The 12,679-nt window shown below is 61.8% G+C and overlaps 2 protein-coding genes across 2 annotated transcripts in view; one reads left to right on the top strand and one right to left on the bottom strand.

The window, feature by feature from the left end:
• The window catches only part of HSD11B2 (hydroxysteroid 11-beta dehydrogenase 2), a 6,274-nt gene extending 702 nt beyond the window's left edge, over positions 1–5,572 (top strand). The window contains exons 2-6 of the mRNA XM_045293912.1: positions 8–234; positions 3,191–3,403; positions 3,527–3,712; positions 3,840–3,977; positions 4,751–5,572. Of these exons, the coding sequence (XP_045149847.1) occupies positions 8–234; positions 3,191–3,403; positions 3,527–3,712; positions 3,840–3,977; positions 4,751–5,256 (1,270 nt within the window). The 3' untranslated portion in view covers positions 5,257–5,572. The remainder of the gene's footprint in view (positions 1–7; positions 235–3,190; positions 3,404–3,526; positions 3,713–3,839; positions 3,978–4,750) is intronic.
• Positions 5,573–6,086: 514 nt separating this feature from the next.
• ATP6V0D1 (ATPase H+ transporting V0 subunit d1) overlaps positions 6,087–12,679 on the bottom strand; it is a 38,732-nt gene continuing 32,139 nt past the window's right edge. Inside the window, exons 3-8 of the mRNA XM_004704613.3 lie at positions 11,404–11,582; positions 10,160–10,239; positions 7,171–7,248; positions 6,883–7,059; positions 6,728–6,805; positions 6,087–6,641 (exon numbers count right to left, since the gene is read on the bottom strand). Coding sequence (XP_004704670.1) covers positions 6,480–6,641; positions 6,728–6,805; positions 6,883–7,059; positions 7,171–7,248; positions 10,160–10,239; positions 11,404–11,582 — 754 coding nt within the window. The 3' untranslated portion in view covers positions 6,087–6,479. The remainder of the gene's footprint in view (positions 6,642–6,727; positions 6,806–6,882; positions 7,060–7,170; positions 7,249–10,159; positions 10,240–11,403; positions 11,583–12,679) is intronic.

Below are 12,679 nucleotides of genomic sequence, written 5' to 3' on the forward strand. Positions count from 1 at the left end.
GGACCAGGGCAGCAGCAAGGCAGGCTGGGAAGCTGCTGCACCGCGCAGACCTGCGCCTGGGCCGCCCGCTGCTGGCGACGCTGGCGCTGCTGGCCGTGCTCGACTGGCTGTGCCAGTGCCTGCTGCCCCCGCTGGCCGCACTCGCCGTGTTGGCCGCCGCCGGCTGGATCGCGTTGTCCCGCCTGGAGCGCCCGCCGCGCCTGCCCGTGGCCACTCGCGCGGTGCTCATCACCGGTGAGTGCGCGGAGCCGCGGGGTCTCCAGGTTCAAGGGACTCGGTGCCCAGAGGCCTCCCCTGAGCTCCGGTTCAGAGGAGTTCCCCAGCGCACGCGTGGGAACGTCCCCTCCCCAGGGTGCAGGGAGCGAGCCAAGTAGGAAGCGCCTGGCACCTCCCCAAGGCCAGGTTCCTACCTGCGACTGAGGGGAGCGTTGAAGGGAACGTGAGCAAGGGAGTGAGCCGAGGTAAGGGGAGCCTCGTGGCCTTCGGGTTTATGCCATTTCCCTCCCCAGAGAGCATTCTCAGGGGGCGGGGACAGCACTCCAGGGACTTGAGAGGGTTCGGGAAGGACTGGGCCAGACGTGCCCACATGGAATACCCCACCTCCTGCCTCTGGGCCGGAGCTCTGTCCTGTGGGGAGCTTGCACACCTCTTGGCTGGGATCCCCAAGGTCCAGGGAAACTTGAGGTCACCATGAGGCAGAGCTGGGCATTCACCATCTCTCAGGTCCTGCCATGACCCCTTTCCAAACGGCTGAGGAAGTGGCCCAGAGTCTGCACCCAGCTCGCCTCCCACCCCCTCCTGGCCCTCAGGAGGTCTGGGGGAGCCAGGCTCAGGTGCCTCAGGGCACCGCCTGGCTGAACTCCCTTTGTCTGGAGTGGGGAATAAATCTGTCACCAGATTGAGAGTGGGGAAGGGGGGCTGGAGGCCCAGCTGGAAGTGGGGAGTAGGGGAGAAGGGCCAGGGGTTTCCTTTCAGGGGGCACTAGCTCCATTGCCTCGGGGGGAGGGGCAGGCTAGTCTCTCCTCCAACCCCCATGGCTTTGGTCAGGTGTTCAGCAAAGGGACTTCTCAGACACCTCTGTCCAGTAAGGACCTCGTATGACTGACTGGGAGATGAGGGCCCTGTCGAGAATTTTCCAGTCAGATCCAGCGGAGATGGTGGTGAGAGGGGTGGGGAAGGTGTCTTGGATCCCAGGAAGGAGATGGGATGGAGTGGGAGGCCCAGGTCGCTGAGTGTGGCTTAGGTGGGGGGTAATTTGTTCACCAGCCTGGCTGTGGGCCTGTGATGGGATGGGAGGTTGTTTCCAGGGAAGGGCCCTTGAGTGTCAGGTATGAAGTCAGACTCTGCGGAGGCCACAGGGCCTGTGAGGACTTTGGACTTCAGCAAAGAAGGTGGCTGTGAATACAGGATGAAGACACCCAGACTCAGGTTGCAGCATGAAGCTCGCTCAGGGGACCCCATTCTGAGGGCTCTTCTGAGTCTCTGAGTCGGGGACTAGGCTGTGGGCTCCTGGTGGCTCTTTTGTGGGCAGCCTCAACAGGGCCCAGCAGGAGCCGCCGCCATCTGAAAATCTCACCTGAGGTTTCCTTACTACTGCTGCTCCTTAGCTTGGGGAGAAGGGATAATTCTAAAGGTTGGGCTCCCCCATCTGCCACCCACAAAGCCTAGAGATGACATGGGGGCCTGCCAGCCCATCGCTGGCTAAGCAAGCAGACTGAGCCCCTGAGCTTCTCCGTGTCTGAGAACGCTGGGGTTTTATCTCACCACCTGGCTGCAGGACAAGTAGGTGACCAGGGCTTAGCCCACCTGCCAAGAGCACTGTGTCCCATACCCCCCAGAGATGTGCCCCCCCCCCATGCTTGTCTACACAGCTGACTCAGCCCTGGGAACCAGGCTTGGGGTGAGTGACTGGGTTTGCACCCACTCGGACATGTGTGCTGAGGAGCTGGTGTGTGAATGTCCTGGCAGGCTGGAGGTATGTCCTAGCATCTGAGGGTACTAGTGTAAGAGTGTGCAAGCTGTGGGTGAACAGTGTCTGGGCTGAGGCCTGGGAGGCCCTGGCTGTTTTGGGAGGAAGCTGAGGCAAGTGGAACACACACACACACACACACAGCCCTGTGAACACATCCCAGCCTGCAGCCCCCAGCCCAGTTTTGTTCTGGCCTCTGCAGAGGGGGCGGGGCTGAGAGGTGCAAGCTACCCAGGAGAGGGGATGCAGAGCAGAGGCTGTGCTGCTTCTGCTCAGCCGGACCACCAGGACAGACGCCTGGCTCTCCCCCTCCTCCCTGCCGGCCTCCCACGGAGCCCAGATCAGAGAGAGACCCAGTGAGAAAGCAGGCACTTATCAGGTACCACTCACCACTGACCCCACACTGGCTGGGCCTGCTGGTTCCCCTCCCTCCTCACCCAAGACCGGAAATGAGGGCTCCAAGAGCCGTAACTGACCTCAGGTCACGCTTGGTGTGTGTAGGAAGGCACTCAAATGCTAGTGTGTTCTTTTACGCCTCCATCATGGTCCCTGTCCCAGGGGCAAGTGACTGAGGGCTCACAGAAGGCCTTTACTGTCATCATGGATTGAAATTCCAAGGGCAGGGGACAGGGTCGAGGTGGGGGCGGGCCTCCAGCTAGCCTGCCCTCTGCCCCGATGTTGAAGCTGGGTAGGCAGTGGGGATGGGGGAGAGAGGAGCCTTGGAGCTGTCTTAAGCAGCAGAGCGAGGTTGTCATTTTTGGAAAGGTCCTTGAGCTGGCTGTAGGTAGAGAGAACAGATCCAACATGGTAAGATGAGACGGGATGGGGGACTGGGGCGGGGGGTGGATTCAACTGTCCGTCCTCCGGGATGGAAGGAAGGAAGAGCAGCTTGGATGGACCAGGGCAGCAGCAAGGCAGGCTGGGAAGCTGTGTGCTTGGGTTTGCTGGCCTGGGCTAGAGGCCTGGCCCAAGGCCGACCTGGGCTAGAGCCCTGACTGAGAAGCTGCTTTACCATGCTGGGTCTCGGGGTCATGCTTGCTGTGGACGCCATGGGGGTCAGGGAGATGACGACTGACTGTGAAGGAGCTGGTCTGAGAGGTGCCCAGCCAAGGGGTGCAGGGGCCCAGGAAGTAGGGATGGCTGTCAGCTGCTCCTGAGCTGGGTGTCCACTGGTTGGCCTGGGCCACAGGAGGCGCTGACAGGCTCTCCTACCCTGGCCAGGTTGTGACACTGGCTTTGGCAAGGAGACGGCCAAGCAACTGGACATTATGGGCTTCACGGTACTAGCCACTGTGTTGGACTTGGAGAGCCCCGGGGCCCTGGAGCTACGAGCTTGCTGTTCCCCACGCCTGAAGCTGCTGCAGATGGACCTGACCAAGCCGGAGGACATTGGCCGTGTTCTAGAGTTCACCAAGGCCCACACCTCTAGTTCAGGTCAGTGAGTGGGGCCGTAGGGAGAGGGGGTGGCCAGGTGAGACCAATAGAGGTGGGTGGGTTTGAAGAGGGGGGGGTCAGGGACTGACCTGAAGCCCTCCTCGCTGCCCTCTCTGCCTTCAGGCCTGTGGGGCCTCGTCAACAATGCGGGTTACAATGACGTTGTGGCCGATGCGGAGTTGTCGCCAGTGGACACCTTCCGCAGCTGCATGGAAATCAACTTCTTCGGGGCCCTGGAGCTAACCAAGGGCCTCCTTCCACTGCTACGCCGCTCTAGGGGTCGTCTGGTGACGCTGGGCAGTCCGGCTGGTGAGTCTCCAAGCCCCCTTGCCCACCCCCCACCCCTTGCTGGAAGGTGCAGGGAGCTGTAGGTTTGGCAGGCCTTCCAGGGAGCCTCTGGCCCAGCCCAAACTGTTACTCTGCCCCCACCCCTCAGGGGACATGCCGTACCCGTGCCTGGGGGCCTATGGGACATCCAAGGCGGCCATGGTACTGCTCATGGACACCTTCAGCTGCGAGCTCCTGCCCTGGGGTGTCAAAGTCAGCGTCATCCAACCAGGTTGCTTCAAGACAGGTAGGGGTGGGGGCTGGGCTCCAGACTCGGACTCGGGCAGGGCCAGCCAGGTAAGGCAGGCTGCCAAGGTTGGGTCAATAATAGAAGTTTTAGTGGGGCCCTAAAACTGGGCGCCCCGGTGTCATATTGGCCGTTCCATGGGAAAAAAATGAGACTTTCTGTTCCTGTAAGCATTTACAGTTTCAGCCTTAGAAACCCACAGGGGCAGTTTTACCCTGTTCTATAGGGTCATGTGCGTCTGAATAAACTCAACTGCAGCGAGTTTGGGAAGTTGGTTTTTTTTAAAGACAAGGATCAGACCTTGGAGAATGGTCTACATGTGTCGTAGGTAGAGGCATCAAAAAAGACGACGACCTTGAAGGAGCTGGGATTGACAGTGGCTGCGGTCGGTCATGGCTGAAACACAGCACTGGTGCAGGCCAGGCAGTGTTTGGTCGGTTCTGTCTATACAGGAGTCACTATGAATAGTAACCCCAGGCCTCCTAACAACAAACCAGCCCACTACCATCAAGCCAGTTCTGACGCATAGCCACCCCAAAATGGGTTTCCGGACGGTAGATCTTTAGGGGAGCAGACAGCCCTATCTTAGTCCCATGGGACAGCTGTGGGATTTGGACCACCGACCTCGCAGTTCGCAGACCAACAACCAACCCACTAGGGCCGAGGAAAAGAAGGGTGAGGGGCACCATTTTACCCAGGGGCGGGGTCAGAGCTGAGAAACGGGGCGTGGCGCGGGCTGGAGGCGTGGCCTGACCATCCCTCTCCTGCCCCAGAGTCTGTGCTGAATGAGGGTCGCTGGGAGCAGCGCAAACAGCTGCTGCTGAATAACCTGCCCCGAGAGCTGCTGCAGGCCTACGGCAAGGACTACATCGAGCACGCGCACGTGCAATTCCTACATTCGCTCCGCCTGGCGCTCCCGGACCTCAGCCCCGTGGTAGACGCCATCATCGACGCGCTGCTGGCCGCCCAGCCGCGCCGCCGCTATTACCCGGGCCGGGGCGTGGGGCTCATGTACTTTATCCATCACTACCTGCCGGAGGGCCTGAGGCGCCGCTTCCTGCAGAACTTCTTCATCAGTCCCTGCCTGCCGCTGGCCCTTCGACCAGGCCAGCCCAGCCCCTCCCCTGCCCAGGACGCAGCCCTGGACCCGAACCTCCACCCAGGCCAGTCTCCAGCTGTGCCCGGTGTGCAGGAGCACATGCGGCCTAGGCACTCCAGCCCGGGGGGGCCCCCAGAGGCCTTTTGTGAGCCCTCAGGCTTGTCCCAAAGCTCGGGCTAGCGTGCCAGGCCCCACCAGGGGAAAAAGCTGCCCAGGGAGCCGCCAGGCCTCTCCTCTGCTTCCTGAGCCCGAAGCACTTCCAGCGCACCCTGCACTCCATTCTTCGGACAGCGCTCCTGCACACTTGAGTGGCTGGGTGGGCCAAAGACCCTCTCAGGACTTTCTCGGCACCAGTGCCTCTGTGCTAAGATTCAAACGGTCATTCCCAACTGCCTCTTGACCACCCACTTCCAGCCCGCTGAGCCACGGGGAGGCTTCACAGCCTACTTGCTAGACTGCCACTTTTTAAATAAAAGACACCTTTTTATTTCTCTGAGAACGGGGGAGATGCTGTCTGGGATAGGGCCAGGGCTCCAGCACTGACCAAATAGGGTTCCCAGCAGCCTGGGCTGCACCTCCCTTCTTCCCTCCCTGGCCCCACCCAAGCAGGAGCACATACTTTCTGTACAGACTGGGGGGGTTTCCTCAGAGTGAAATGACCCCGACCCCAGAACACTGAGCCTCAACGCAGCAAACGGAGGCCTGGCCCCTCCAGGCCAGGACCCAGCTCCACACCTGGCCTCAGTGCTGCAGGGGGTCACCCACCTGACTGGCCCAGCCTCAGCTTAGGTTTCTGACTGAGAGGGGGAGCCAGAAGTGCAGGCTGGGTTGGTTTCAGCAAGGGGGGTGTGAGGAAGGAAATTGGGGGCCCAGTGGAAACCACAAACAGATGGGCTCAGAGGGCTGCTTTATTGTCTCAGGAATGGGGCAGAGAGTGGGCACTGAGGGGGAGCGCCCCCCCTCCAGCGCGCGCGCGCACACACACACACACACACAAAACCACAAACAGATGGGCTCAGAGGGCTGCTTTATTGTCTCAGGAATGGGGCAGAGAGCGGGCACTGAGGGGGAGCGCCCCCCCTCCAGCGCGCGCGCGCGCACACACACACACACACACACATACACACTATCCTTCTGCTGGGCCATAGGGTAACCCACAGGGGGGCAGGGAGGTTCCTAAGGTTAGGGAACAACTGGGAAGTGACCACATGCTTTGCAGACACTGCAGCGGCTGTAAACACAGGGCTAAGGGCCTCCTTGCTGTGGAGCAGGCCCTCTCAGCCCGGGGAGCAGGTGCCCACCCCAGGGGAGGCCCAGAGCGGGCTGGGAGGCTGCTCCCCACAGGACTTAGTCACGGCACACACAGACACACACAGAGTGTGCACAGCGGGGAGCCTAGCTGGTTAGAAGATGGGGATATAGTTGTCGATCTTGGCGCGGTGGCGCTGGGCGATGCACTCGGCGATCCACACGATGTTGCGGCATTCCTGCTCCTTGAGCTTCACAAAGGCATAGAAGACGCCGAAGTGGAACTGGTTCAGGAAGGCCAGCTTGTTCAGCTTCACCTGGGGACAGAAGTGGACCTGACTAGGGCGGCCCAGGCCACCAGCAACTCCCCAGGTTGGGCACGCCCTGGGCGCCCTGCACGCACCTCATGCTCAAAGAAGCGGTCCTCCAGGGTCTTGTCTCCGGGGTTGCTGCCTGCCCCCTCAAAGAGCAGCTTGTACTCCTGGTTGGGGGACATGGGTCAGCACCCGGGCTGCAAGGGGTACCCAATGCCCAGGGGCACGCCAGCAGGGCACTCACCGGGTAGTAGTCGGCCACATTCTTCACCTGCTCATAGTCATCAGCCCGAGCCAGCTGGGCCAGGCCCTCCGGGTAGAGGCGCCCACAGTGCGGGAAGAGCTTGGCGCGGTCCTCCTTGGACAGCTCGGTGCCGAAGGAGTTGATAGTGATGATGAAGGCGCGGCGGTCAGCTTCAAACTGCAGAGCCGTGTGTCAGCAGCAGGGGAAGAGGAAGGCAGCGGCTGGTCAGGAGCAGGACAGCCCAGGGTAGATAGGCAGCAGGCAGGCAGGGACGCTAAGGGGCCTTACCTCCAGGATAGGACACATGGCGTCGGCCGTGGTGCCGCCCAGTAGCATGCAGAACTTGTAGAAGGACTCCAGATAGGCCTGTGTGGGGCGTGGGGTTTGCTTAGCCCAGACAGGGGGGATCGGTGGGGATGTTCAGGTCTCCCACTTCCTGCCCACTCCCCAGCCCCTCCATGACTCGTGCAAACACCACATAAGTGGGTCAACCAGGAACAACCACATGTTCCAGTTGCCAATTAGCCACAAGGCTGCTGCTCCCACTCATGAGTGGCTGGGCCAATTCTGGCTGGCGTCTACGGCCCACAGTGCTCAACTCTTCACCTAACGAGGTCCACCACCCTCGCCTTTTGCCCTGCCATCCTCCCTTCCAAATCTCCTGAACCCCCTCTTCCTCAGTCAGCCAGACCCACGGTGTCCACAAGTCCACGTGGACTCCAATGGCTGGAGTGGGTGATGCACGGGCCCCTGCCCCCTCTGTACTCTGTGTCTCAGAGAGCACCGCCTCCTCCCCAGCCCACACCACTCAGCACATCCAGACCACTGAGGGGAGCGACGGCCCATGTGCGGGGCAGTGGCTGGGCACTGGCTGCTAGGGGGGAGGTGGGGAGACAAGCACTTCTTGTCCAAGCGCATAGGGTCTGCTGGGCACAAAAGGCATGGGGCCCGCCCAGGCCTCCTCCTGGCACAAGCAGGCGTCCTGCCCCTTAAGTGCCAAGGAAACAGGTTTACCACCTCAGTGGAAGCCACGTGCATGGGCCCCTCCCTGCTCCCCGGCCCACAGAGTGGTGTACTTAGAGCACCGCCAGCACCATAGGCCAGATGGGGGGAGCACGGCCCTTTAAGGTATGCAGACTTTTCTGCCCACATCCAGCTGGTAGACAACCGGCTCTACTGTTCCAAAGAGGGAGATGGGGCGGCCCAGGAGCAGTGTGCAAGCTAGACTCAAAGGCAGGCTGGGAGTAGCCACCAGGGTGCCGGAAACAAAGGTCTAGGGCAGGTGAGGGAAGAGAGCACCTAGGAGGGGGACAATGGACTCCACCTAGCACAGAGGCAGCAGCCAATGCCACTGTGGCCTGGTGGTGCTGACCCGTCCCCCAAGAGGTCTGTCCCCAGCCAGGCTGGCTCTGCCTGAATCCTAAGGACCGTCCGTCCACAGGGTCTGCAGTTGCTTATCTGCGGAGGAAGCCACCAGCCAGGGCTTGAGACCTGTGCCCTGCCACCAGCCCATCTGCTTAGCCAGTCTCTGGAACGGCTGACCCCAGGCAGAGGAGTCGCTGGGACAGGCCCTGACCTTCCTTAGTTAGCTGAAGAAACGGCTAAGACCCGGGTACCAAGGTCACCCACCCCCCTGCCGGCTCCCCCCACCCCCTGGAGTCAGCCAGCCATGGCTGCTCCACCAGCTGCCTACCGTTCCCACCCGCCGACCAGCTGAGGGTCCGCCTAATCTCCCATCTGTGGCCACCAGGCTGGGACATTGTCTGATGGGCGGGAGGCCCTGGCACAGGGCCCACGGTCCCAGGTAGGTGTTTACGAGCTGGTGCCCGGGCAGCCCTCGCCAGCAACTCTAGTTGGAACCAGTCAGGCCTGGTAACGAGGGGGTATGGGGGAGGTTAGGGGCATGGCCGCACCCCTCACCAGTCTGAGGGCAGGTAGTCCGGCAATGGGCCAGCTGGGTGGGCGGGAGCTCCAGGAGCATGCATACACGCTCACATTGACATGCCCCCACTGGGCAGGCTGGCAGGCCTGCAGCCCTGGAGCGGTTGGGGTGGGGGGCACTGGCTTTGCAAACAGGCTGGGCCAGGGGTGAGTCCAGTGCACCGCCGTGTGGGGCTCTGGCGACCCCCCGACCCCCACTCCAGGGCCCTCATTTGCCTCGTTTTACGAACGTGTGGTCGTTGCTGGCCCCTTGCTCCTCCTGGGACTAAAGGAGTCGGCGACCATCCTGTCCTCTGATGCACTCTCCACACAATGGTCAGAGTGGGACGGGTGAAGGCTCAGCCGGCTGGGACCGTACCTTCTGCCCCAACTTTAGACACTGCCCACCGCCGCCTCCTGGCTGCCCTCTACTGCCGCCACTCATCTAGAACCTGTACTTGAGCCCCAGTGGAACAGTCACGCGCCATGGGCTGGGGCGCCATGCTCACCTTCTGCGAGGGTTATACCACTGCCTGGGTCACAGCAGCCTCTGGGTGGGCCCTTCCCTGAGCCCTACCCGGCCCAGGCTGCTGCCCGGCATCCACCAGCTAGCTCCAACCTTGGCAGGAAAAACCCCTCTCAAAAGATCTCCTAGCTGAGCAGAGTTAGGTAGGCAGATTCCTTGGCCGGTGCCACCCACGGCCCCTTTGACAGGGGCGCACTGCTGACGCAGGCTCTCGGTGCAGCCCCTCAGGTCAGGGGTCCCTGCGTGTGTTCACCATGGCCAGAGCCCTTCCTTGGCTCCCACCTCCTCGCCACCTCTCAGGGCCAGGGAAGTGCTAACCCTCTATCTCTGGGGCCCCAGCCTGTGCCCCAGTCTGGTGGGAAGTTGAAGGTGGGTGGGTGGGAGAGGAAGTCAGTGGGAAGTGGCACTGGCTCTGGCCTGGGGAACCTGAAAGGGACCTGGGGACCTAGCAACACTTGCAGGGGGCCTATCGCTCTTTAACTGAACAGCCTGTGGCCTTTGTTCCACTGCCTGTCCTTGCTGGTCACCGTACAGGTGAGGTGGGCCCCAGGGGCGCTGGCCTGGGTGGTGGCCCGTGACGCTCCTGAGCCCAGGGGAGCAGCTGTCCAGGAGCCAGCTCTGACAGGCCAGCCTGAAGCAGCAGCCCCTCCTGTGATCTTATCTGGCCCTGCTGCGCTGCAGGCGCCACAGGATGGAGAACCTGTTCCAGGCAACTGCGCCCATCACTGAAGCTGAGAGGGAGTGGCAAAGTCCCGGGACAAAACCCTGGTGTGGCTACATCCTGTCCCACCACCCCACCTATCTACAAATGGTTCGGGCTCGGCACTGTACCTTGTAGAGCGTATTCCGGATAATCTCGATGTTCATCTCATCCAGGTCCTGCTCTGAGATGCAGTCCTGGAAAAAAGCCGCTGGGCAGCCAGGGGAAGGGTGTCAGGGTGGGCAGGTAGACTTGGCCTAGGTGAGCAGCCCCAGCACAGCCCCGTCTGGCTAGGACCGGGGGTGCACCAGGCGGTGGGGGGTGGGGGTAGGCGGGAGACACTCAACCAGTCCCGGGCCAGTCCTTTGGAAGTGGCAGACATAAGGCTCTGGGCCGTGTGGGCTGCCTGGCCTGTTTCTGCCTCCTTCTCCTAAAATTGATTTACAAAGAGGCGGCTAGCCACGGCATGATCTAATGCCGCTGGGGGGGGGGGGGGGGCAGACCCAGCACAGCCCATGCCAAAGACAGGCTTGCATAAGATGCCAGGACACCCTCCCTTTGGGGGCGGGGCGGGGGGGCAGCTGGGAATTGGGGGCCTGAAGCCTGCTGCTCCACATCCCCCAGGAGGGCCTGGGGCCTACAAGGAGAGAAGCAGCCTCCCCTCCGTAGGACAAGGGATGAGTCCAACAGTTGGCAGGCGTGGACCAGTGACCCAAGTGCCTGTCAGGCTGGAGGTGGAGGCTGGAGTGGGACCGAGCCTGCTCGCCCCGGGGCCTGCAGACCCACTAGCCTGCCTCCTCTCTAAAGACAGAAGCTGAAGACACCTAGAACCCAGAACCAACTGCAGCACAGAGTGCCATGGTTTAACCTGGGGCTCCCTGGAGGCAGTGCCTTGGGGGACAGGGCTCTGTGTCGGAGGACACCAGCCAGGTAAGGCCACAGTGCCAGCATGTTCTAGGGAGGCCCTGCAGGAAGTCCCTGGCTCCCCTTCCATCCTGATCTCCAATGTGGGGCCTGCCCAGGGGAAGCCAAGTGGAGCTGTGTGCCCCTTTCCTGGCATCCAGGGTAGCCAGTCACTCCAGCCCTGCACAGGCTGTACCCCAAGGGACCCAGGCTTTTACTCTACTCCCATGAACTCAGTCTCCCTCTGCATTCAGAGAAACCAGAGCTGGACAAAGCTGGACCAAGTAAGGTCACCAGAGGCTGGCTTGGCTGGCCCAGCAAACACACAGGAAAAGCTAAGGGGAGGGGCGTGGAGGGAGGAGCCAGGTATGCAGTAGACAAGCTTCCCCTTTCAGCTCAGGGTCACCCGCCCCTTAGGGATCCGAGACCTCCATGGAGGCCCCACAGGCCCTTCTCCAGCCTAGTGGCTCACCTAGAGGAGTGTCCACCAGGATGGCGTTGTAGAGCTCGGCAGGGGTCTGCGCTATGTTCACCGCCTCCATCTGCTCAAAGCTGCCTAGCGGGTGGCATTTGGGCACCAGCTCAGAGATGGAGCGCTGGTGCAGTGTGCCCGTGATGAGCAGGATGACATTGTCGATCATGTAGCTGTAACTACAAGCACAGCCACCCGTCAGCAAGTCCTGGCTTCCCCACGCTGCTATGCTGCCGGACCCAGCAAAGCTGCTTCCAGTCAGTACCTGGGGCATCTCTCCCGGGCCATGGCCCCATCCTCACATCAGGGGCTAAGGATAAACTGAACCCTCTGTGTGTGGGGAGAGGCATCCCGGCACCCCCAGGGGTTTCTCAGTGAGTACTTTCCCGAAGGACATGGGGAGCTGGAGCACACGTTGGGGGCCGGGGGCAGGTACCTGAGCAGTCACAGGACCTCAGGAGGAAAGGGTGCAGTTCAGCTCTGGCAGCACTGAGTGCGGCCCTACTCAGGATTCCAGGGGCAGAGGGCAGTGCTGGTGTGTGTGTGGGGCGGGGGGGTAGCAGAGGGGGGCCAGGGGCTTCTGGCATGGTCCTATGGGCCCCACTTTAGTGGCCTGTAAGCAAGGAGTGTCACGGTCTAGTTAAGGTCACCCAGGCTGTGGCCAAGTAGAGTGGGAGAGCTTTCAAGGAAGAGCCAAGAGGGAGGCAGCCCCTGCAGAGCCCTACTCCCCAAAGGGCAGACCACCCTCACCCCTTTGGCAGGGCCCAAAGCCAGGGCCAGCCTCAGCCTAGGGTGACGTGGAGGAGACCCTGGGGCTGGGGCTGCCTGTGGCTCTCTGCCCACAGGCCAGCCAGAGAGGTGAGTGGGCAGCAGAGGGGGCTGTGGAGTGGGTCAGAGTGGGGCTGCCTCAAAGGGACCAGGCTCAGCCTGGAGGCAGCAAGGGCTTCTTGCTGGGGCTGAAGTCGATGTCAGCGAGGTTGCCTAGGTGGAGCGTGTAGGAAGTGGGCAGAGGGCCCAGGGCCCAGGTAGGCAGCAGCAGTCCCTGATTTCTTCCAGCCTCTACTAGGAGATGAACGCTGGGACCAGGGAGCAGATGAGACCCACAAGGAACTATTCCCAAGGCCAGGGGCCCCCATGGAAGAGTGGGAACTGGGGCCAAGGCTGCTGCCCTCTCTCAGCACCCAGTACAAGCCCCACCCCTGCTCTTGTGTGGCTGAGAGAAAGCCTCTTGGGTAGCTAGTGCTGAGGGGCCCAGGGAAGATCCCTGGAGGGAAGC

This window comes from Echinops telfairi, unplaced genomic scaffold (assembly GCF_000313985.2).
Source record: "Echinops telfairi isolate 266 unplaced genomic scaffold, ASM31398v2 ScPeMD7_2291;HRSCAF=2852, whole genome shotgun sequence".
In the NCBI taxonomy this organism is placed as follows: domain Eukaryota; kingdom Metazoa; phylum Chordata; class Mammalia; order Afrosoricida; family Tenrecidae; genus Echinops; species Echinops telfairi.